The sequence below is a fragment of the Elephas maximus genome, chromosome 22 (assembly GCF_024166365.1).
Source record: "Elephas maximus indicus isolate mEleMax1 chromosome 22, mEleMax1 primary haplotype, whole genome shotgun sequence".
NCBI classification, from domain to species: domain Eukaryota; kingdom Metazoa; phylum Chordata; class Mammalia; order Proboscidea; family Elephantidae; genus Elephas; species Elephas maximus.
This window is the reverse complement of record NC_064840.1, coordinates 52,231,101-52,257,568: the sequence shown is the minus strand read 5'-3', so window position 1 is coordinate 52,257,568 and position 26,468 is coordinate 52,231,101. Positions and strand designations below refer to the sequence as shown.

At 38.7% G+C, this 26,468-nt stretch overlaps 1 protein-coding gene across 2 annotated transcripts in view; it reads left to right on the top strand.

The window, feature by feature from the left end:
- Window positions 1-202: 202 nt before the first annotated feature.
- The window catches only part of PPP3CC (protein phosphatase 3 catalytic subunit gamma), a 117,561-nt gene continuing 91,295 nt past the window's right edge, over window positions 203-26,468 (top strand). For both annotated transcript variants that reach the window (XM_049865223.1, XM_049865222.1), the window contains exon 1: window positions 203-288. In XM_049865223.1, coding sequence (XP_049721180.1) covers window positions 240-288 — 49 coding nt within the window. In that variant the 5' untranslated portion in view covers window positions 203-239. The remainder of the gene's footprint in view (window positions 289-26,468) is intronic.

Genomic DNA, 26,468 nt, shown 5'->3' with positions numbered 1-26,468 from the left:
GCAGCCGCTGGCGCCTAAGGAGGGAGCGGACCGTGGGCCCGGGTCCTGTCAGTGGAGTTCGAGCCCTGGGCTGCCGCGGCCGCCTCCGTCTAGTGCCTGAACCGCCGTGAGAAGCCGGGGCCGGAGCACCGCGGGCTGAGTGGCCGCGGGGGAGCTGAGACTGCTGGAGAAGAAGGCGGCGGAGGAGGCGGAGGCGCAGGTCTGGGCGCTCCTGGAGCGAGGAGGAGGCCAAGGGGACCATGTCCGGGAGGAGCGCCCAACTCTCCACTACAGAACGCGTCATCAAAGGTGCCAACCGGGCCGGGCCTTCCTCCTTGACCCGCGGGAAACGGCTCTCGGCTGGGCGACGGCTTAGGGGAGGGAGGGAGGGAGGGAGGGAGAGAGCGGAGGAGGTGCAGCCACAGCCCGGAGAGGGAGGCTGGGGGACCCGGACTGCGCCCATCCCTGGAGGAGGACCTGAACGGGGTGTGGAAGAGGCGAAGGCGGGATCCCCAGTAGAAGCTGCTCCACGGGGACCCGGGCATTTTCTGTTACACCTAGACCGGCAGCTAGAGATGGGTCATTTATCTCTTGTGGATTTGGCTTCCAGGTGTGCTGAGGATTCCATCTCCCCCAGAGGACCTGGAATCCATCTTTTTAAAGAAACGATTCCTCTCTTCTAATCTCTTATCTGGAGTGGGGTGGCGTGGGCAGGGACTTTAGTGGAGTCATCCAAGTCAATCTTTCTACCCCTCCCCTTTGGTAGGATCAGATCTTTATGCCCTTCTTTTATTTAAAATATATACGGGTACCTCTTGGTCCACTTTCCCTAGGGCATCACAAGTCACAGTTATTGTTTAAAGAAAAGTAATACGCTGAAATGCAAATAAATCCATTTCATGATGTTTGAAAGGATTTACAGATCTCTTGAAATGATGTTGGTGTTTTATTTTGCCTTCGCTCATAGAGACTTGGAGAAGGATATTCTTTGGTTCCGGTGTCCATCTGTGTCAGATTTTTGTTGTTACAAGAACAAAATATAAAATAAAGTGTTCCTTACTGATTTTTGTAGGGTTTAACATAGAAGTCTTTTCTGCCTTTAAACTAGTGAAATCTGTGAAACATAGCCACTAATTTATGTGGCTCTTTTGTTCAGTCCTAAGACTTAAGCACAAGCCTTCTCTCTGTCTTGAGTGTTAACTGTCGTTTTGAAAGCACTTGTTATCTAAGAAAGAAATTAGACCAGCTGTGTAAGCGGGTCCCTGGATAAATGAGTTAGTGGTAAAGTGGGAGAAAACTATTAAAATACTTTTTTGTTTGTTTTTCATTTTGGTTTTAGAAAGAGAAAGGGCATTAAGATTGATGACAAGAATACTTTTCTTTTTTTAAGGGGAAAGAATATATTCAGCGAGGGGGAACTTAGTTTCCCCCCTACGACATCCAGCATCATAAAATGTTGATTATCCACACTACGTAAATTTAGTAAATATTAATGGGGGTTTTGAGAATTATGTACTGGGCATTTATCTGGCATCATTAGGGAATTATTTAAGGGAATTATTCATGTAACTAACTCAAGCTTATCCCTTTAACTGCTAAATTATTTTGAACATTTTAACGTAAGTTTTATAGCATGTAATCCATTTGGAGTACATAACCCTCTCAAAAATTCAGAATATACTAAACATAACCTTTTTTGTGAATCAAGGTCATCCTAAGTACATTAATTTCTGTACTGTGCTGTTAATATGGCTGGTGCATCGCGCTGTATAAGGCTGTCGGCAATTTCCTTCTGTACTAAAATGCCTCCTCACTGCCATAATTTTTTAGTATTTTTATCTGTTTTCACTTTCTCTCTCTCCTCCAGTACTGTTCTCTGTCAAAAATTGCCCTTACTCCCTTCTAATCTGCCACTTCCAAGCTGAGGTAGTCAGGGAAACCAGATAAACTAGAGCTGTGTGTCAAAGAATAAATAGCATCCCAGTGAAGCTTAGTGGCAATTCTCGGACCTTCAGGAATCTCAAATTCTGAACACTGCTGTAGAATGTAATTTCCACTGTAAAATGCCATAGATATAAAGGAAATCTTCACATTTGTAAAAGTAAAATAAAACATGGTTAAAAGGCAGATAGATGCCGGTTTAAACGAACATGAGCCTCACAGCCTGCATTGGCAACATTTGTTCTTCAGTGAAATTACAAATTAGTGTATGTTGTGTACTTTTAAGATTACTCTTAAATACATGAATGATTTCAGGCCCTTAGAAGGCATGGATTGATCTCGTATATAAAAACTTTAGTGTAAGAACTTGATCACAGCTATTTTGACTTCTCACGACTTAATGTTGCTTTATTTTGGGTTTTCCAGTTTCAAATAGTTGCAGTTTCTTCTAAGACAGTAAGGTATCCCTGTATTTATAAGACGGGTTCATTGTATTGGGTACTAAATCGCGGTGTGTGCTATCTTGTCCGGCCAGAGTTGCCTGCCTTTATTCACAGTTTGAAAGCTTTTTCAGAGGTGAAACCACACCCCAGTTATTTTTGGCTCTGCCATTTCCTGTTAACTTTAAAGACTACTTGTTAAGTTTGAGCAAATCTTGAAAGAAGAGTGGGTGAGTGGTAGTGATTTATATTTAAAAAGTGTTCTAATTTAAGGTGTCCTTTAGGAAAGCTATCCAACAGCTTTCAGTAGTCTGGCTGTCAGAGAACCTACGGAGGTTTCACTTCTGCTGCTGGAGCTTACTTGTGACCTTGTCATTTTATCTACTTTTTTTTTTTTTTTGCTTCATTAGTCTCATCTGCAAAATAGAGTTAATAATACCCTGTCAAGCATCTGGGCTATGCAGGTAATATAATGGATGTACAAAGCTTAAGACAAAATAGTATCATGAAAAACCAAAACCAAACCTGCTGCCGCCAAGTCAATTCCTACTCACAGCATCCCTATAGGACAGAGTAGAGCTGCCCCACAGGGTTCCCAGGGAGCGGCTAGTAGATTCAAACTGTGAACCTTTTGGTTAGCAGCTAAGCTCTTAACCACTGGGCCACCAGGGCTGCTGTATTATGAAACATGATAGTTAATAACAGACCACTTACTATGTAAGTAGTTGTAGAGAAATCAGTAACTTATGAAAAATAGCAGAATTTGGAAGTTATGAAATTACAGCATAAGTTAGGAAAACGTTTCCAGTCAGGGAGATACCGGTTCTATGATATAAAGGACATCTGAATGGAATCCTATGGGTAACAATGTGAAGAGACTAATACAGCTCTGTCTCGTATTTCCCCGGCAGCTGGATTCTTCTCTAGTAGTCGAAGGTGCTTGCTTTATGTTTAAAAATTCTTATGATTTCCTTCATTCATTAAGTGTTTATTGTATATCATCTGCAATGTACTCTGATAAAAAATAGGTACTCATTTATTTCTTCCTTGCTTTAAAAGTAACACTTCTTTGAACCTCTAAACCAGATCATATGCTACTGGTATCTGGATCAGAGAATTAGCAACTCAAATGATTGAATCATGAAATTATTTCAGTTTCATTTTTTCTCTCCAGTTTCTGAGTTTCTTTTCCTGTTTGAGGGTTTTTTTTTTTTTTTTTTCTTCCTTTGACAATGATTCCTATAAAAATATCTTATTCCTCTGGAGTGAATCTTTTTGTAAGCAGCAAAGAAATTTCAGTAGGAATTACATCATCAAAGTTTGTTATTAGTGTATTCACAGCATGTACTGTTTGTAGCATACATGGGAGACTGCTAGTTCTTTATTTTGCTGCTTATATTCAGATTTTGGTTCTTCATATTTCTGGTTGGGCACACACTGATCATTTGATACAGTACCAGTCTGGAAGAAACGTGACTTTACAACATTTTCCAAGTATAAAATTCCAGTGTTAACAAGTCTTCCAGTGCATGTTTTTGGGAATTGTCGGCACTGTTTGTTTTATTTACCATTATAATTAATACTGTAATACTGAAACATTGGAAATGATGATTCATGCTTCTGGGTGGAAGACTTAAACCTTGGAAAGGGCAGCTTAATTTAAACACTTTATGAGCAGTGGTCAGGCATTCTTTTTCACCTACATGTTAATATATAAAGAACGTTATAATGAACATGAAATGAACAAGTTGAGGATTTTCTTGCAAGCATTTGGCAATAAAACTTTGCTCTATAAAATAACATGCTATTACATTTTGCTGCAAAGTAAAAAAAAAAAGTTATTGCATCATTTGAGAAAAAATTACTTAAACCAAAGTAAAGAAGCAAAACAGATTCCTTACTTAAAGTGAATTAAAGATCTATTCATAAGATGTAATTAGTTGTAGAAATAGATTATCTTTCCAGTAAGGTGACATTTTTGGAGAAAGCTAATTTTTAGACAGATATCTATGAGAGACAAAATTATTCAGCTAATTCTAGTGTTTGTCATCATTTCCAAGCTTCGCTAAAAAAAAAACTAAAATTTAATTTTTAGACAGATATCTATGAGAGACAAAATTATTCAGCTAATTCTACTGTTTGTCATCATTTCCGAGCTTCGCTACTACCTGTTAAATGGCTAATGGAAATAAAGGGATGTCTTGGAATCAGTATTATCTTTTGGTGCAGTCATTATAGCACTCTCTCTTAAAGTTTTAACTTTAAATTTTAGCTGCAATTTAAATTTCAAAAGTGAGGTCTGAAAGCTCCCGCCCAACCTCAGTGGTATCTGACTTGGTTATCTTTCATTATCTACTTAGCTACCGAGATGCGTGCGGAGAGAACTTTTAGTTCCCTAAACTAAGTTTTGTTTTGTTGGCAAACTACATTTTTATCATGAAAACCCTGTAGTTTCTTAAGTGTTTGTTTATTGTTAGAGGGGGTATAACTTGGTAACAGGATCTCTGGACTGGGTGACAGGAAGGCATGCTGTAGAAGCTGACCAAGATAGTGTGTGTCTTTTGTGATCATGATTAGATTTATTGAACGCCAGGAATTCATGATGTTTTTGTGCAATGTCTAGATAATATCATCCCAACAGACTGAAATTCTAAATGAAATAAACATTGGGATATGATTTATTAATTCATTCAGGAATTACCTATTCTTACTAATTATGAATAAATAATCACTCAAATTCAGTTTGTGGGGCTTTATACAGGACAACTGGCCTAGGTTCTTTAAATGTCAAAGTGATGGAAAGCAGAAAAAGCAGGGAGACTATTCTAGATGAAAGAAGACAAAATAGGAATGATAATCAAGTGCTATGTGGAGCCTGGATTGGGAAAATAAAGAAGTATAGAAGACATTTTTGGGACAATTGGAGAAATCTGAATATGGAGTATATATGAGATAATATTGTATCAATGTTAAATATCTTGGGTATGATGATGTGGTGGTATTGTGGTTATAGCGGAGAATGATTTTATTCTTAGGCGGCGTTCGGTTACCGCAATACCTGATAAAGTATTTAGATTGAAATGGCATGATGTCTGCAGTTTGCTTTCAAATGATTCAGAAAAAATATATATATTTGTAGAGAAAACAAAAGTGGTAAAACATTAACCATGGTGAATCTAGGTAAAGGGCAAATAGGTGCTCATGTTATTATTCTTTATGTTTCTATAGGGTTTTAGTTTTTAAAAAAATATAAAGTTGGGAAGAGAAAAAATAGTACAAGAAATGCCTCAGAACAACTAGGCTTGAGAGATCAGTAGTGTCTTAGTGGAGGAAAGTTAAAAAGAAGAAAATGAGTTTTTAAGAATGTTACAGCTGATATGAAGTGGCGGCAGCTTGTTTAGCAGAAACAGATCGTGTTAGCTACCTGGTGGGGCCTGGAAAAACGTGCAGAAGAAGGGATGAAAAAACGTGTACTTGACTAAGGAGTAGAGAGAAGGTGGCTAAGTTAGAAGCGCCAGAGAGTTGAAAGGAAAAATGAAGAAAAGGAGGAGGAAAAGGGGTAGCTGAAATCTGCCAGAATTACAGCAAATCCAGCCATGACTCAAACAGATGATGCGGAAAGTGAGATAGCCATGTTTTCATTTTGTTGGAGAGAGAGAAACAAAAAACTGGATGTTGCCAATTGCTGTCAAATTAATTCCACCCCATGTGTAGAGAGTAGAACTGCTCCAGAGGGTTGTCAAGGCTGTGACCTCTCAGAAGCAGATCTTCAGGCCTTACTTCCGAGGTACCTACCTCTGAATAGGTTTGAACTGCCAATTTAGTAGTCCAGTGCTTAACCATTTGCACCATCCAGGGACTCCAAAAAAAGTGATGGGAGGGTGAAATGAATATTATATTAAAGCATTAATGAGCAATAAAAAAAGAATATTGAATTAGAAAAATCATTAACGAGTGGAGGAGGTAGAAAAGATTTTCTAAATGTATTTCCCATCTCTGTTAATCACACCACTTACCCATTTAGTCACTGACTCAGATGACAAGCCAGAGAATCAGACCAGACTCTTTCCTTTCCCTTTCCCTTTCTATTCAGTTTCACCAGACTAAATTCTGTGGACTTTTGTATTCTAAATAACCTCCTATTTCATCCCCTTCTCTCATTTCTTGCTTGTACTGTTACAGGAATACTAGGGCTGCTAAATCTGTTGAATCTACTCTGCACTGCCATCATGATCACCGAATAATGTAAAACCAAAACCAAACCCGTTGCCGTTGAGTGGACTCCAACTCAGAGTGCCTGGTGGATTTGAACTACCAACCTTTTGGTTAGCAGCTGTAGCCCTTAACCATTATGCCACTAGGGTTTCCAAATAATGTAAAGCAAAGCATCGTTGTTTTGCTTAAAATCCTTCATGAGCACTTCCTGCCTCTGGGATAAACTACGTTGCTTGAGGTACAGTTCCCTTTGTGCTAAACCTTTCTAACCTTGTATCCCACTTTCTCCACATTCCATGCCCCTATTCCCAAGCCTACTTTACTACTGTTCGTAGTTCTCTAGAATGCCAGGTTTTATATCTGTGAATGGGCTCTTTGTGTTACTTCTATGTAGAAGCCGGGCCCCCAGCTTAACTCACCCCTACCTACCTATCAAGATTTAGCAAGATGACTTCTGAGAAACTTTTTCTCCTCTGCCTAGGAGGCTGTATAGAGTAGTGTTTTCAGAGCCTGGGCTTCAGAGTCAGATACACCTGAATTCAAATTCTGCCTCTTTTACTAGCTCCATGACTTTGGACAAATAACTTTGTTTTACCTCAGTTTAATAACTTTGTTTTACCTCAGTTTACCTATCTGTAGAAGGGGGATAATAAAACTTAAGTCACAGAATAGTTGTAAGGATTAATAAACTCCACGAAGTACAGTGACTGGCACTTTGTAAGCGCTCAGTGCGTGTCAGCTGCTGTCATCATCATCAGAAGAGTCGTTAGATATTGTGTCCATGGTGCTCCCATGTGCAGTTCGTTGCTTTAACTATTTCCTTGCCCTTTATTCACACTGAAATGTCCTCCTCAAGGACAAGAATTGTGTATCCTTAATGCCAAATATAGTTTCTAGCATATGGTTAGGTGCTTAGTAAATAGTTAGGTAAGTGAAAGCATAAGAAGCTTACTTTATGGAAGCCAGTGTGGGTAAGAGCACAAGCTCTGCTAATTACTAGCTGTATGACATTTGCTATTTATCTTCCTTGCCTCAAGTGTAAAATGGAAAATAGTACCAACCTCAGAATTTAAAAAATACATTTCATGTTGTATGTAAAGTGATTAGCACAGTGCCCCTTAAAAAAAAGTTGTTGTTGAGTTGATTATGACTCATGGTCACAGTGTCCACAGTGGGTGCTTGATAAATGTTAGCCGCTATCTATTTAAAAAAGTTAATCTTGAATCTTGGTGAGATTTGATAGCAGACCTGTTTTACTTCAAGGGGTGTATATGACATAAAGACTTAAGTATATTGGATTTTTATATTTTCTAACCTTAAATCATCTCCTTAGCTTTTGAGAGAATTTAAACCTAAAATGTTTAATAAAGAAAATGGTGAAAATTTCCTTTTCTGTAATATAGATGGAATTTTGGAAATCAGGTATTCACAAACAAATATCTGATGAGTTCCTACAACACATTTTTGGTTATTTATTTTTTTTTTTTTAGAAGCTTAAATACTGTTTTGAAAAGTATTCACACAACATAAAATGTAATAGCCCCCCAAAAATGTAACAGAAAATTACAACTGTGATGCTCCCTATGACTAATACCACTGGGAAGAGCAGACGACTAAACCGTAGACTGCATCTGGTATGAAATGTATGCTTCTTCATTCTATATACTGATAATCATTTAAAGTTTAAAATTTGACTGTGATCAGTGACCTAAAGAGCTAAGATTTCAATTTGTGTGTGATTTTGTGTGTGTGTGTCTAGGTGCATTTCATTCTTGTAACCTAAGGCTTTGTGGGGCTTTAAAAATAAATTAAAAAACAAAACCCGTTGCCATCCAGTCAATTTCGACTTATAGCAACCCTTTAGGACAGAGTAGAATTGCCCCATAGTGTTTACAAGGAGTGGCTGGTAGATTTGAACTGCCAGCCTTTTGGTTAGCAGCTGAGCTCTTAACCATTGTACCACTAGGGCTGCAAAAATAAAATAGGGTGGTTTTATTGAATGACTTCATCTCATGTACTTTGGACATGTTATCAGGAGGGACCAGTCCTTGGAGAAGGACGTCATGCCTGGCAAAGTAGAGGGTCAGTGAGAGAGAGGAAGTCCCTCAATGAGATGGATCGACAACAGTGGCTGCAACAATGGGCTCAAACATAGCAACAATTGTCAGGATGGCACGGAACTGGGGAGTGTCTCATAGTGTTGTACATAGGGTCGCTATTAGTGGGAACTGACTCGACAGTACCTAACAACAACAACAATGAATGGCTGGAGTAATGAAGGTAGTTGGTATCCATGGAAGCAAGTTAGACTTTTTTTTTTTTTTTTACTATTGTGCACTGTTGTTTCTTTTTTTAAACATATGATGTCATTATGGAAGTTATTATTTCTGTCAGACTGTCACTGATGGTGATTACTGCTTCACTGGTTCTAGGAAGGCCAGTTCCTAATACTTCACAGTGAGTTCTCTGACTGTGAACAGAGGGAATGGCCTCAAAGAGCTGCGTCAGATCATTGAAATAGAATTACTTGTTCTGATCAGTTATCAAAGAATCGAAAAGATGCATATGACTTTCAGTATAATATTTAGTATAACCTCTTCAGAAGGGTATAACTGGTTTATGATTAGAAAGGCAAGTGAGTAGATTAGGAAATCAGTCTGCAAAAGTAGGACAGGCTTGCTGGCTTAAAATAGGAATGAAACCAGGGTTAGTTACAGTGAACAGAGATAGTTATTTAGGTAAATCCTAGTGTCCCGTGAGCGTAGACTACACAATAATCTAAAAATAATAGCTTATAAGCCTAATTTTTAAGGTTTATTTTTTATACTTGCTGCAGGATTAAAACTGTCATCATCAGTGTGGCCTTTTCTCTTTTAGAGCTCTGCATCAGATGTCAGATATATTTAGCAGAAAATATGTATTGTTCATGTTGTGGATGTAGATTGTAGCAGTAGGCTTGAATTTGAAAGGCAGCTTAATTTCTTCAGTGTACTTTAGAAACTTAAAGGTCTTTAATATAGTTAGCTTTTTAAAATTTATTTAACTTTTACTTTTAAATAGATTCACAGGACAGTGCAAAGAAACGTACAGGGACTTCCCATATGCCTCCTCAGCCGCTCACCTCCACCACATGGTACAAGACAAAAACCAAGAAATTGATAATGGCACAATCCATGTAGTTTATTCAGATCTCACACATCATGCACACTCTTGTGTGTGTGTGCGTGCGCATCTGTGTTTAGCTCTGTACAGTTTTGTCACACGTGTGACGTGTGACAAAACTTTGTATAACCTTGTAAAACCACCACCACAATCAAGATACTCAAGTGTACCATCAGCACAAGGCTCTCTTACGTTACTCCTCTACCCATTCTGTAAATCCCCCCCACCAGAAATTTAGTGTGTTTTATAGTTTGGTTATTGTTCTGAATCATATACAAACTTGAAGCATTGTACAAGAGTCTTTATCGAAATATAGCAAATGGCATGGTGAAAAAGCTAGATTAAAATGTGTTAGCAATTTTGGAGCACCAAAAGCCTTCTTAAGGTGGCTTTAACCACTGGTGGCTCAGTGGTTAAAGCGCTCGCTCAGCTGCTAACGGAAGGATCAGTGATTTGAACCCATCAGCTGTTCCGTAGGTGAAAGATGTCACAGTCTGCTTCCTTAAAGATTTACAGCCTTGGAAACCCTATGGGGCAGTTCTGCTCTGTCCTGTAGGGTCGCTATGAGTCAGAATAGACTAGATGGCAGTGGGGAAAAAAGCCTTCTTGGATGAAGATGTGTAGGCTTAGAATGATGACTCTTAACTCTGGCTACCAACCAGAATCACCAGTGGAGCTTAAAGAAACAATGAAGAAAAAATGGGCGCCTTGGCCCTATTCCTGATAAATCTTGGAAACAACGTTGAGTGTAAAAATTCAAGTTGCAAAAGGATACTTACAGTGTGATACCATTTATATAAACATTTACAAATATTCTATATTGTGTATAGATGTTTGTAACAAAATTATACACACGTGTGAGTTATACACACCTATTTAAAATACAAGTTACTTCTGAGGAGGAAGGAAGAGAAATAGGATAGAGGGTGTCTTCAACTGTGTCTGTAATATTTTAGCTCTTCAAAAAATATTTGATCTGGGCGTGGCCAAGATGGTGGAGTAGTCAGATGCTTCTGGTGGTCCCTCTTACAACAAAGACCTGAAAAAACAAGTGAATCGATGATATATATGACAAGCTAGGAGCCCTGAACATCAAAGGCAAAGTTAAGAAATCAGACTGAGTGACAGGGGGAGGGAGAGACAGGTGCAGAAGCAATGAGGAGTTGCCGGACCTGACTCAGCAGGAACTGGTGCCCCTCAGTCCTGTCCCCTGAAGTGACCACAGTGGGGCTGGTGGTAGCGTTTGGGATGCGGTTACTTCAGCAAAAGAAGGCAAGTGAAGTGGCGCAGCCCTGATCCCCTGGCGCGACCGCGACGGGGCTAGCAGTAGTGTTTTGGATGCAGTTACTTCAGTGAAAGAAGGCAAGTGAAGTGGTGTAGCCCCGATCCCCTGGCATGACCACGGCGAGGCTGAGCCAGTGCACAGAATCTTCGCATGCCTCCAGAATCAGCAATAAAACACCGCTCTCTGCACAAGATAAGTGATTTTGTCTGATTTACCACGTGGGTCTAATAGCTCCTCCTTTTAAAAGAACTCTCTCCCATCTATCTGATCCCTCCTCCCTTTCCCCCATCCAGCTTCAGTGACAGTAAATTTCCCTGGGCCTGAGATAGGTCCTGCTGTGCTCCCTGAGTCATCCTCCTGGCCTTGGAGAAGGAACAAATTAACAAACGGGAAAAATAACCTGCCGGCTCCCCAATCTGTAAATTTAGAGCAGAAGCGGCTCCTGTCAAGGCACAAGTCATCCACAGAATTTGAATGTCTTTCACCCCTGCATGGACCCAGGTGGCCCCATTTCGGCAGCTAGGATCTTGCTGTTATATTGCAAGGGCGAATGTGCTTGAGGTCTGACTCTAACTGTTTCAACTGTGTAGTGGAGAGGTGGGGGGTGGGGGTTTGACATTTGATACTGCTCTGCCTATTAAACAGGGTTCTCACCTACCCACATCAGGGGCCTGAGGAGTGATGGCTCCACCCATGCCACCTAGCCACCCATGACAGGGGTCCAAGAATAAGTGGCGCCTCCCAGTCCTTACAGTTAAAAGCATTGGGTGCCTATGGTATGTCTGCAGAGCCCACCCACCAGTGCACTCTAGAGAACAGGGAAGCGCCTTCCTCACAGATACTTGGGGGAAGGTTGTCAGCCCCCTGCCTTCCTCAGACTGTGACCCCTTGCTGCAACCAGAAACCCATCCATACACCAATCACCACTGCTCTAAGATAGTAGGTGAGAGCCTGTACCACACACTAGGTGACCTGACTACCTGGACACCTGAGCTGAATCTAGACAAAAATAGTGAATGGACTTCTAGGCTCATATACCGGATAATAGCTCTAGCCATCTGGTGACAGGACATTAGTGCCTCAAAGGCTCCAATAATCAAGTTAGCTCACTCTAGTAGCCTATTCGGGTATATCAAAACAAAACAAAGCAAGAAGCTTGGACACAGTGAGCAAACATAAAACAAATTAATACAATAACTTATAGATGCCTCAGAGACAACCCAAAAACCCACTGCTATCGAGTCGATTCCGACTCATAGTGACCCTATATGACAAGAGTAGAACGGCCCCAAGGAGTGCCTGGTGGATTTGAACTGCCAACATTTTGGTTAGCAGCCGTAGCACTTAACCACTACTCCACCAAGGTTTCCATGCCTCACATACAACAGTCAATATCAAATCGTATAAAGAAGCAGACCATGATCACTTCAACAGACTCCCAGAACAAAAAATCAAGGAATCTTCCAGATGAATAAGTCTTCCTGGAACTACCAGATGTAGAATACAAAAGGTTAATATACAAAACTCTTCAAGACACCAGGAAGGAGATCAGACAAAACGCAGAACAAGCCAAGGAACACACAGATAAAGCAGTTGAGGGTATTAAGAAGGTTATTCAAGAACGTAATGAAAACTTTAATAGGCTGCAAGAATCCATAGAGAGACAGCAATCAGAAATTCAGAAGATTAACAATAAAATTTCAAAATTAGACAACTGAGTAGAAAGTCAGTGGAGCAGAATTTAGGAGATGGAAGTCAGAATTAGCAAAATTGAAGATAAAACACTTGGTAACAATATGTTTGAAGAAAAATCAGATAAAAGAATTTAAAAAATGAAGAAACCCTAACAATTGTGTGGGACTCCATCAAGAGAAATAACCTATGAGTGATTGGAGTACCAGAACAGGGAGGGGAAACAGAAAATACAGAGAGAATTATTGAAGATTTGTTAGCAGAAAGCTTCCCTGATATTGTGAAAGATGAGAAGATATCTATCCAAAATGCTCATTGAACCCCATATAAGGTAGATCCCAAAAGAAAGTCACCAAGACATATTATAATCAAAACTTGCCAAAACCAGAGATAAAGAGAAAATTTTAAGAGTGGCTAGGGATAAATGAAAAGTCACCTACAAAGGACAGTCAATAAGAATAAGCTCGGACTACTCGGTAGAAACCATGCAGGCAAGAAGGCAAAGGGATGACATATATAAAGCACTGAAGGAAAAAAATTGCCAGCCAAGAATCATATATCCGGCAAAACTGTCTCTCAAATATGAAGGCGAAATTAGGACATTTCCAGATAAACAGAAGTTTAGGGAATTTGCAAAAAACAAACCAAAATTACAAGAAATACTAAAGGGAATTCTCTGGTTAGAAAATCAATAATATCAGATATCAACCGAACATTAGAACACAGGAGGACAGAGCAACCAGATATCAACCCAGATAGGGAAATCACAAAAATAAATCAAGATAAAAAAAATGCTCCAAACAGGGAAACAGTGATGTTGTTATATAAAAGATGACAACATTAAACCAAAAAAAAAAAAAAAAAAAAAACCATTGCCATCAAGTCAGTTCGGACTCATAGTGACCCTACAGGACAGAGCAGAACTGCCACGTAGAGTTTCCGAGGAGCACCTGGTAGATTTGAACTGCTGACCTTTTGGTTAGCAGCCGTAGCATTTAACCACTACGCCACCAGGGTTTCCAAAATCAATAAAGAGGGACTAAATAAAGTAGTCATAGATCTTTCAAAAGGAAAAGGAAGTCAGAGCGGTATAGGAAGATAAAAGCTTGGTTTAAGCTTAGAAAAATAGGGGTAGATTAAAAAAAAAAAAAGAATAAGGTAACCACAAAGGAGACTAACAATCACACATCAAAATAAAATACAAGAAAAACATAGACTCAGCAAAAACAAAATCAACTACAATGAAAAAGAGGAAAACATAATTTACAAAGAAGAGCTACTCAGCACAAAAAAATATTTGAAAGAGATAAGGCAAACTTGATATTTTAAATCTACATGATAGACACATGGGTGTTTGTATTATCTGTATTGTATTATTTCTTTATCCATTCTTACGTAAAATGTATGTAATACTGTATGTATATTACATATGTATATTTTCTCCCTTCAGTATACCTCCTAGTTATTTTTAAGACCCAGTGCAAGTCTTAGCTCTCTGATGCCCTTCCTTGATTTCTCTAGCTGTCATTGATTCCCCTCTTTGTAATTTTTCATACTTAAAGTCTGTACTATACAGTCTGTTCCTTAAGTATGTTGTGTTTGTATTATATCCTGTTTCATGTGAATTATTTGTCTACATTAATTAGAACATAAGGTTTTAAAGGTAGTCTGCTCATTAAACTTGTACATTCCACACATTGCCCACAAAGTGTAACCATGTAGTTAGTGCTAGATAAATATTTAATTATTTAAATAGAGTATAATTGGCTTTCTTAGTATTTTTTCCCTAATATTTTTGAATGCTACTCTAAGAATGCTTTCAGCTCTGTCTCCCTAATACAAAATCCATGTTTCTAAGTTATTTATGTTGTGCTAAATTGTTAAAACTACCAAATCCATTGCTGTAGAGTTGATTCTAACACACAGCAGTCCTATAACACATTATTTCAGAATTTCAAGTTTTAACAGATATTACTATTTCCAGGATCCTAGATCTGTTTAGTTATTGAAAGTTTTGTTTTTCAGTTAGAAATGTTCAATCTTTTAGCCTTTACAAGGATGACACTGGGTTATTAGACATGAACTGCAAACCTTCCCCACTGGTATTGGAGATGAGGCTGAAATGTTGGAGTTTTGTAAAAAGAACAGGAGGATTTGACGACTCTATTCATAGTCTTTCCTAGCTCTTATTTCAGGGAAATGCAAAGGTAGTTCTAATTGGGGTCAGTGAATTTCTTAAAATTTTTACGTAAAATTAAGGGGGTCAGCAGTAGTGAGTAGAATGATAAAAGAAAAAGATGTTCCATTGTTATCAAAAGTATGTGCAATCTTAGCATGTGGCATTATATGTTCCATGTATTGAGGTTGATACTAGAGAGGTAAATTTAGTAATTTTTTATGATTGCTATTATTATTTAGCTCTATTCTCTTTTAAGGTGGAGAGAGCTACAAATTTCTTACTGTTTGTTAAGGCAATCCAGGTGTGAAGTATATTATAAGTAATTTGTTACTAACAATATTTAAGGTCTTAAACATTTGTAATGATTTTTTGTGTGTCCGTGTGAGAATTAGAGTAGACTAAAGATTGCCACTAGTAATCACTTCACCCTTGTTTATTTTGTGTTATTTTCTTTAAAGAGACAGTCATAGCTAATTTATCTAGAATTATGTAAAATCCTTTTGTTTCCAGAGTATATATATCTTGCGTATGAATGTTATCCATTTTGTGTTATGCCTAGTTCTCACTAGGAGTTAAATTTCACTGGCCTCTGAGAGAGGTTATTTTTATTCTAGCTCATGTCATATTACTTTGATTTATGTATTAAGAACAAGTATTAGAGATTATGTGAGAAAGCAATATAGCAAAGAGGATAAGAGCTTAGTCTCTAGAATCAACTGACCTGGCATCAAACTCCCAACTCCTGTGGGTACTAGTTGTGAAACCTTAGGCAGGTTTTCTAACTTCCCTAAGCCTTGTTTCCACATCTGTAAAATGGGTATAATAATACTTCGTAGCATGTTATTAGGTTAAATGTAAACCTTTAGCATTATGCCTGTGACATAGCATCCCACCAATAACATTATTATGATCACTATTAATGCCACTGAAATTTATTATTCCAGTTAGGAATATTGAAATCTAAGACCTGTATTAAAAAGCATTTTGTGGGTACTGTAGGAGCCCTGGTGGTGCAGTGGTTAAAGCACTCAGCTGCTAACCGAAAGGTTGATGGTTCAAACCTACCAGCCACTGCACGAGAGAAAGATATAGCAGCCTGCGTCTGTAAAGAGTATAGCCTTGGAGACCCTATGGGGCAGTTCTACTCTGTCCTATAGGACTGCTGTGTGTTAGAATCAACTCTACAGCAATGGATTTGGTAGTTTTAACAATTTAGCACAACATAAATAACTTAGAAACATGGATTTTGTATTAGCAAATTGAATTCATTAATATATAAAAAGAATAACACATTATTACCAAGTAGGGTTTGTCCCAGTAATATAAGATTGGTTTAACATTTGAAAATCAATCAATATACCATATTAACAAAGAATATTCATATTACTACTTCAATAAATGCAGGAAAGGCATTTAACAAAATTCAACACGGATTCATGACAAAAACTCTAAAACAACTTGGAACAGAAGGGAACTTCCTGAACTGATAAAGGTCATCTATGATAATTTTACAACTAATAGCATACTGAATGGTAAAACATTGAACACTTCCCCTCTAAGATTGGAACTAAGGCAAGGATGGCCTTTCTCACTATTTCTATTCCACATTATAACTAGTAGTCCTAGCCATGGCAATAAGCAAGGAATAGAAATAAAAGGCAGCCATTGCAATAAGCAAGAAATAGAAATAAAAGGCATTGTAAAAACGGTGATGCGGAGGTGTCTGACATCCTCCTCTAACTGCGCAGGGCGGGGGGATCATTGTCAGCATCAGCCCGAGGCTGATTCCTATGAGGCGGAGGTCAGACACACCTCTTCCCTCCAACATTTTTACCAATTCTGACACAGCTGTCCCTCCCACAGAACTCTCTCTTTCTCTGCTGGGTTTGATAATTTGTTGCAGTGGCCACACAACTCACAGATCATACTCCCAGTTATAGTGTTCGTTAGGAAGGTAACAGGTTACAATTCAGAATCAGGAACAACTCAGCAGTTCTTTGATCGGGACAGCCTTTTCTCAGCCACGCCGCCAGGCAGGCCTCTCTCAGCCCCTCAGCCCCTTGGTCCCTCAGCCCATCCCTGCCTGCTCTTAGAAGTGTTACAAAGCTCCTTAGCTCCACCAATGAGTGCCTGGGGGCACCCTGTTCCACCAGTAAGCCTTGACCTCAAGGCGCTCAACTCTCTTGCTCTGTGGGTTAGTAAGCCTAGCATTGCCAAGTACCCAGAGTCACCCTGTTCTGCTAGCAAGCCTCCTGCCTGAAGGCGCTCAGCTTTATTGCTCTGTAGGCTGGGAATCCCCCTGTACCGTCTGTCTCCTGCTGGTCTCCTGGTTCTGCTGCTGCCAGTTCTCTGCCATGCTTGCCGCTGCTTCTTGCTGTCTTATGCCATCTTCAGTGTTACAGCACTCTCTGTGTCTCCTAAGAGATAGGTGGTTCTCAGCACTGGGATCCTAGGTCCAAAGGATGCTCTCCACTCCTAGCTCTTCTGCTTGGTGGTAGTTAGGTCCCTGTTTGCACTGGGATTGGGTCTCTTTTACACCTACCGGGAAGGCAAAATTGACCAATCCCGTCTTTAGCATTCCATATACCTTATTTGCATGGCCCCACTCCCACAGCATTCCACGCACCTTACCTGCATTCTTAACAGACTGTCCAATCCCTTTGGTGGGCCACAAGCACTGTAATTGTATAGCCCCACTCAATCATTATGTAGGCATCTCAAAGACTATGGCTAGAAGGGCCATATTAAGTAATTCACCGCACCACAGGCATACAGATTGGAAAAGAAGAAGTAAAATTGTCTCTGTTTGCAGATTTCAAGATTGTTTATGTAGAAAATCCTAAGGAAACTACAAAATAACTATTGGAATTAATAAGTGAATTTAGCAAGGTCATAGGATATAAAGTTAATTTTAAAAAATCAGTTATATTATTATGTACTATCAGCAAACAGTAAGAAAATGAAATTTTTAAAAATTTCATTTGTAACATCACTAAAAAACGTAAAATACTTAACAATATGTTTGACAGAAAATGTGAAAAACTTCATCCCTGAAACCACAGGACTTTACTAAGAGAAATTTAAGAAGATCTGAACATAAGGAGAATTATATTTATTAATCAGAAAATACGATGTTGCTAAGATGTCAGTTCTCCCCAAACTGACTTACAGATACAATGCAATCCCAACCAAAATACCAGCAGAATTTTTTATGGAAATTGATATAATTTATATGGAAATGAACAGTACCAAGAATAGCCAAACCAATTTTTAAAAGATACAAAGTTGAAGGACTTAACGCTACCTGATTTCAAAACGTAATAAAAAGCTGCAGTGATCAAGACAGTGGGGGGGGGGGCGGGGGGGAGTGATATACATACAGACCAGTGGAACTGAATTGAGTCCAGGAATAGACCCATACATAATGGTCAATTGATTTTGACAGAGCAATTCAGCAAATAAAGGAAAAGTGTTTAAAACAAATATTGGAATAACTGGAAACCCATATGGAAAAAAAAAAAATGAAACCTGACTCTTACCCTACATAAAAAATTAGTTGAAAATGGATCACACACCTTAATAGAAAAGCTGAAACTTAGGATTTTTATAAACTTGTAGGAAAAATCTTGTGAACTTTGAGTAGGGAAAATTTTCTTAGGTCACAAGGTGCATAAACCATAAAAATGATAATTGGACTTCATCAAAATTAAAATCTTTTACTCTTCAAAATACATTAAGAAAAGGCATTCCACAGACTGGGAGAAAGTGTTCATGCTAGATATGTCTTACGAACGTATCTAGAATACGTAAAGAACTTAAAACTCACTAGTAAGAAGACAAACAGCAAAATTTGAAAATGGGCGAAAGATTTGAACAAACAAGTCACAAATGAAGATGTTCAAATGGACAATGAGCGTATTATAAGAAGATTTCAACATCATTAGCTATCAGGGAAATGCAAATTAAAATCACAATGAAATACTATTACACACCCATTAGAAAGGCTGAAATGAAAAAAAGATGGACAATAGCACATTTTGGTGAGGATGTGGAGTAACTGAAGCTCCCATGCACTGCTGGTGGGAATGTAAAATTATATCACTACTTTGGAAAGTTATTTGACAGTTTCTTAAAATGTTAACTGTATACCTTCCATACCATCTAGCCACTCCACTCCTAGGTATTTACCCAGGAAAAATGAAAGCACAAGATTTATACACAAATGTTTATATCAGCTTTAGTTACAGTAGCCCAAAATGGAAAATACCTGGCAGATGAATGGATAAATATAATGTGGTATATCCATACAATGGAATACTACTCAACAATAAGAAGATAAAAACTGCCGGTACATGCAAGAGCATGGCTGAATCACAAAATTATTATACTTAGTGAAAGAAGCTAGATACAAAAGACTACATATGGGGCAGTTCCATTTATATAAAACTCTAGAAAATGCAAATAATACATAATGACATAAAGGAGATCAGTGGTTACCAGGTGCTGGGGGCAGAGGAGGGATGGACAGCAAAGGGGCAGGCGGAATCTCCTGCCTGTGGGTGATGGAAATGTTCTGAATCTTGATTGCGTTGGTGATTTGACAAATGTATACATGTGCCAAAACTCCTTGGATGTACACTTTAAGTGGTACGGTTTATTGTAGATAAAAAATACAATAAAATATATACTTTAAAAATATAATTTTATTGATTTTTTTGAGTAAGTAATACAATAACATGGTATAAAATTTAAAAAGGTGTATGCGAAAAGTCTACCTATCCCTAACTCTCAGCCATCAGTTCCCTGCATTGGGAATGTTAAAGCCCATCACCAGAGACCACCAGGACACGTCTATGATAAAATATAAGTTATGTTGATTTAGCCTGCTGCAGCAAGGAATAACATAAACCAGAACAACTGTGGGCATCTCAGAAGGAGGGAGTGAGAAAAAACTACACGCAGTGTTTTAAGAGCTGAGGCTGGTCATAGAGAGCTTTTACGGTGGAAGGGCTTGGTAAGAATATATAATTTAGGCGAGTTGCTGCACAGTCGTTGGCTTAGCACATATGAGTCCCTGAGGAGTCACTGTTAGAACAGTTTGTCTATGGTCTCGGAACATGTGGGGGCTGAACAAGCTAATATTAAAAAAGTTCGAGCTTAGAGAGTCTGTGATGGACATTGTAGTTTGGTTTGGTTGTTTAACTGTTTTGCAAGTATTAGTGTTTTTCTGAGCTTTTGTGAGTACTTCATGGTCTTTTTTTCAATTCTCAGTCTCTGCTCTGATCTTTCTTCACTTAAACTGGAGAATTGATCGTTTCGGGGAGGTTATCAATCAAGATCTGTACTGTTGTTTGACAGGTTGTGATTGTTTATTAAGTTTTCCCATTAATTTGGATATAGATTGTCCATCTTTGCCTGTATGCTTGGCGATTGTCAAGGATAAAGGTCTTGATAGTACTAAGAGTAAGTGACAGGGGTGTCTATTAACAATCCAGAATCTTGAACCAGCGGAGAGAGAAGAAAATAGCCAAGAGAATAAAGGGCAAAATCATGCAAAGTGCGTGGTAACCGGTGGCTTCTGGCATCTGGGAGATTGCGTTCTGATGGTCTTGGATGTAAGCAGTTACATTGTCTTCTGCTTCTAGACCAAAACAGTTCTGGGAATTCTGACTCAGCCACGATGTCCATCCACAGCACCAGTATCAGCGATACCCATACCTTATTCCCCATAGTAGCAATAGTTACGTGTGTATGCTACAAACCTTTACTGAAATTCTTTTGCTGTGTCTTCCATAAGGCCCAATTCCTGATCTTTAGTTTATAGCTGAGACCTTTAGGTGAATGTAAGGAAAAATCAGAAACCAGTTTTGGAAGATAAGACCATAAAAAAAGTTAATTTATTGCATTAACCAGCGTTATTAGAATGGAAGAGAGTCGAATCTTCTATTGTAGTAAAGTACACAGTCAGTTTTATAAGGATATAGTCTGATTATCTTGAAAGGAAAACATGTTATGAACAGGGAGGACATTGATACATCTCCAGGCCTGTCATTTTTCCCATAAAGTGTATTATGAATGTCACTAACTGACTAGCTTATTTAAACCAAGCTACAAAATCTGTTTGTAGACAGCTTTGTGTCAGTCTTTGTATATGAATGAATGCTTACTTTAATCTGAAAGATATACAAACACTGCAGTATATTTGTTTTTAACACATTTTATTTACACACGACTAACTTAGGAAGGCTAAATTTCTCTTTCGATTTGTCAAGTTTTTTTTTTCTTCTTTTAACCCAAGTGTAATAAAAAAGCAAAAGCTCTCAAAATAAAAAATCAGAGAATGTCAAAGTTAATAACTTCTATAATCTTTTTTTTTTTTCAATATGGTGAAGAACCAAATCTTTATGCTACCTAATGACCATTTATGGAGCCCTGGTGGCGCAGTGGTTAAGAGATCAGCTGCTAACCAAAAGGTCGGCAGTTCAAATCCACCAGCCGCTCCTTGGGAACCCTATAGGGCAGCTCTGCTCTGCCCTGTGGGGTCGCTGTGAGTCGGAATCGACTCAACAACAATTTTTTTTTATTAGTGACCATTTGGTATAAACTCAAAGAGACTGTAGGTGTGAAAGACATCTTAGCAGTTTTTTTATTCTGAATTTGGGGAAGACCGTATCAGAGAGAATTGTCATGAGACAAAATAGAAGTCATGAGTATCCAAAGGTAATAAATAGTTAAAGGCAAAACACAGCAATAAGTGAAAGTGATTATTAGGAATGTTAACTTTTTTTTTTAAGTAAGTAACTTTTTTTCCAAAAATGATTTAAGAGTATGCACAGAGAGTTCACAAAATGTTTTTGGTGACTTAAAGAATATCTTACCTGGACACAGAATAACTTAGCTATTTTAACAGAATAAAATCAAATTCTGGTTTTACTTTATTTGTATATTATTCATAAAATAATTTACCTTGAAAGGATTTACAAGCCTTTGTTGCTTATGAGTAAACCTGTCACTTGAACCAGTTTTGTAAAAAATCTGAAAATATTTCATTTCTCCCTTCAAATTTTTTTTTAAACAGGTATTATAAATGCCAGATAAATAAATTGTACTACTCCTAAGACCTTCTACCTTTATGGTATACATCTACTCCTCACTTACCAACTATCTCATTATCTGACATTTTGCATTTACAACAAAAGTAAAAAATCTATCCAACTATTTTTACCCGTTAATGACACACGTCCCACATTAATGAATGCCAAGGTGTGAGGCGAGAGTAATGCTAGCTGTGATGGTTAAGGTTATGTGTCAACTTGGCTGGGCTAGGATTCTCAGTGGCTTGGCAATTATGTAATGATTTAATTTGGCAGTTGTGTAATGATGTAATTTGGCAGTTGTGTAATGATGTAATTTGGCAGTTGTATAATGTAGTCGGAAACCCTGGTGGTGTAGTGGCTAAGTGCTACAGCTGCTAACCAAGAGGCCAGCAGTTCGAATCCTCCAGGCGCTCCTTGGAAACTCTATGGGGCAGTTCTCCTCTGTCCTATAGGGTCGCTATGAGTTGGAATCGACTCAACGGCACTGGATTTTTTTTTTTTTTTGGTTATAATGTAGTCATCCTCTGTTTTGTGATCTGATGTGATCATCCTCCATTTTCACATCATGCCGATTTTCTCGTAATAACCTGGTCTTTGGAACCTAACCAAGTCAATAAGTGAGGAGTGGGTGTAGTGTAGAATTTGCCTTTCATTATCTTTTATATCTTGGTATAACCAGACATTTGTTATTTTGAATCAAAATTCCTAATTTTAATTCCTAGATAAACAGAAACATTTGTTATTATGCATTCACACCTCCCATTCTCATACACATTCATTTACATTCCTGCAAAATGAACATAACTCAGAGGCATTTGTACATCTTTTTTTAACCTGTTGGCTGATGACTACTCTATAATGTATTAAATGAAAGCGTGTTGTTGTTGTTAGGTGCTGTCGAGCCAGTTCCGACTCATAGCATCCCTACATGCATCAGAATGAAACACTTCCCAGTCCTCTGCCATCCTCACAATTGTTGCTATGTTTGAGCCCATTGTTGCAACCACTGTGTTAGTCCATCTTGTTGAGGGTCTTCCTCTTTTTCTCTGGCCCTCCATTTTACCAAGCGTGATGTCCTTCTCCAGGGATTGGTCCTTCCCAACAACATGTCTACAGTATGTGAGATGAAGTCGCTCCATCCTTGCTTGTAAGGAGCATTTTGACTGTACTTCTTCCAAGACATATTTGTTCATTCTTCTGGCAATCCATGGTATATTCAATATTTTTTGCCAACAACATAATTCAGACGCATCAATTCTTCTTCAGTCTTCCTTATTCATTGTCCAGCTTTTATATGCATATGAGACAATTGAAAATAACATGGCTTGGGCAGGTGCACCTTAGCGCTCCAAGTGACGTCTTTATATAGGTAGATTAAAAGTATGTTGCCCAGGGGTATTCATTTTATCTCTGCTATGTAATAGTTTACTCCAAAAACCTAGCAGCTTAAAAAAACAAACATTTATTATCTCATAGTTTCTGTGGGTCAGAAATTTGGGGACAGCTTAGCTGGGTGGTGCTGACTCAAGTCTCTCATTTGGTTGTAGTCAAGATGTTGGCAGGGGCTGCAGTCATCTGAAGGCCTGACTGGGGCTGAAGTATGGGCTTACAAGAAGGCTCACTCATATGGTTATCGGCAGGAGGCTTTAATTCCTTATCATGTGGGCCTTTCCACAGGCTGCTTGAGTGCCCTCCTGACATGGCAGCTAACTTCCCCCGGAAGATGAAATTCAAGAGAGAGAGGCCAAGATGGAAATCACAGTACCTTTTATGCCTAGTCTCCAAAGTTGCCCACTGTCACTTCTGCTTTATTTTGTTTATTAGAAGTGAGGCACCAAGTCCAGCCCACACTCAAGTAGAGGAAATTTAGGCTTCACCTCATGAAGGAAAGAGTAGCAAAATAACTTGAACGTACTTCAAAACCATCGTAACAGGTACCTAAGAATATTTGCCAATTAACTCCAATTAATATTAGTTGAAGGGCTTAAAGTTAGCTAAAGATTGGGAGATTATAATTTGTTTATGCATTAATTCTTATGGTTTGTAGCATTATGAGAATGCACAAACTTTTTTTTAAAGGAATCCATTATTACAGTTCCACTTAGTTAAACATATATGCCAGTTACCCGTTTATTGTCGCTAAGCTCCCAATCCACCCTTCTCTGCCTTGTTTTGTGACATTCGAGTTGGACACTTGTGTGTGTGTGTATGGTATTAAGGGAAACTGTAGTGGTGTAACTGCTAACCAAAGGGTCAGCAGTTCGAATCCGCCAGGTGCTCCTTGGAAACTCTATGGGGCAATTCCACTCTGTCCTATAGGGTCACTATGAGTCGGAATCAACTCAATGGCGCTGGGTTTGGATTTTTGGTTTATGGTATTTAGAGTTGGACATGTTTTTTCTTTGCCAGCCATACAGTGTTTGGTTTTGTCAATAGGGGGTGCTGGAGGGACACTGTAAGACATAGCAGTGGAAGATGCTTCCCTTCTTGGCTCTGGTGTGCCTTTTTCCCTTTCTGCAGTGTGTCTGCCAATAGGCATGTTAGGACCTGGTGGTGCTCAGCCTCCAGCAAGTTTCTCTGTTTACAAACTCAGCTCAACCTCCAGTGACTTTCTCCAGTGATCTGGAAGGTGGATTCTTATGGGCAGGCTCCAGCCTGTACCAACGGGTGGCTACCTTAAGTTTTTCTGCCCAGCCTATGGCAAGTTTCTCTAGCATCCTGATGGTTACTTTATTATGGGCCAGCACCACAAACTTCCAACTTTGTTCATCTCTTAGGCACTTTACTTCATCCCTAGAGTTAGTAACTGTACCCTACATTTGTTATTCCTGTATTCTAAGGGCCAGATAGTAAATATTTTAGTCTTTGCAGCCCAAAGACTGACAAGTTCAGAAGGCCTCATCAGACTGGTATCTTTGGTCAAACCTTGGGTCACCTTTTCTACAACTTTATAAGGACTATTCTTTGTCCTTATAAACTAAGGCCTGAATAAGAGTACTGTTAAATTAGTTTGCCTGAGGTCTCATCTTGGAACCCATAGGTCTGAAAGATCTTGTGTTAAAAAGAGCTTAGATAGTCTGTGGTGTACATCATGGTTTGGTTTGGTTCAGTTTATCTGTTTTATGAGTCATAGTACAGTTATAAGTTTGGTTTCCGTTTTAATTCTCAGAGGCAGCCAGTACTATTAGTTTCTTGTGCATACTGAAAAAGTATTTGCAGTTGTTGAGAGGTCTTATAAAAAACTTTGACTTCGAGAATTACCCAAATGCAGCTCCTGTCCAGAGGCAAAATGACAAGGCAAAAAGGGATAAGAGCTGGTTGAATGGACACAGGAAATCCGGGGTGGAAAGGAGGAATGTGCGGTCACATTGTAGGGGTAGCAATTGGGGTCACATAACAATATGTGTATAAATTTTTGTATGAGAAATTAACTTGAGCTGTAAACTTTCACCTAAAGCACAATAAAAAGAAAAGAAAGAAAAAGAGTTACTCAAACATCTTTATTTTTCTTCTATTGCTGTGTAACAAATTACCACAAATTTAGCAGCTTAAAATACCATCCTTTTATTAGCTCATAGGTGAAAAACCTAGTCATGGCCTGAACTTCTCTGCCCAGAGTCTCACAGGCTGAAATTAAAGTCTTGACCGGGTTGAGTTGTCATCTGGGGGCTCTGGAGAAAATCTGCTTTCAAGCTTATTCAGATTGCTAGCAGAGTTCAGCTCGTTGCTATTGTAGGAATGAAGTCCTGGTTTTTGCCGACTGTTGATTGGGGGCCATTCTTAGCTCCTAGAGGCCTCCTGCATTTCTTGCTACATGATCTCCTCTATCTTCAAGCCAACAATGGAGAGCTTGCTTCTTAAATCCATCTCATCCTTCAAATCTCTGAACTCATACATATTTGGCCTCTAGATGTAGATTTAAAGGTCTCCTGTGAGTAGGTCAGGCCCACCTGGGTAACGTCTCTGTCTCAAGGTCAGTTGATTTGAGAACTTACTTACATTTGCAAAACTCTTTTACAGCAATGCCTAGATTAGTATTGGATGAAATAATTGGGAGAAGGGTGTGTACATACACCAGGGGCTAGGAACCTGTAGGGACCAACTTAGAATTCCACCTACCACAAGTCTTTTTAATGTTTTGAAGTGTTAGTCACACAATTTCTTCTATTCATCTTGCTAACTCTTGGTTGTTTTCAGGTGTCGCTTAAATTTGAGGTTCAGTTTTTGAATGTTATAGGTAAGAGTTAGTTTGGGATACAGTTCTCTGATCTCAGTTTTTGTTGTTTATGTGTAAAACTGATTAACAGAAGTAGAGTAATTCCCAATAGGATTGCCTTTTTTACACGTGGCTTCTGTTACTTTTTCTTTTAATTAAGCTTGTAAAAACTTGGAAAGATTGGAAATATAGAGCAAAGCATATAGAAAAAAAAAAAACCGAAATAAACATCTTTGCTTATACTTTCATCCTTCTGGTTTTT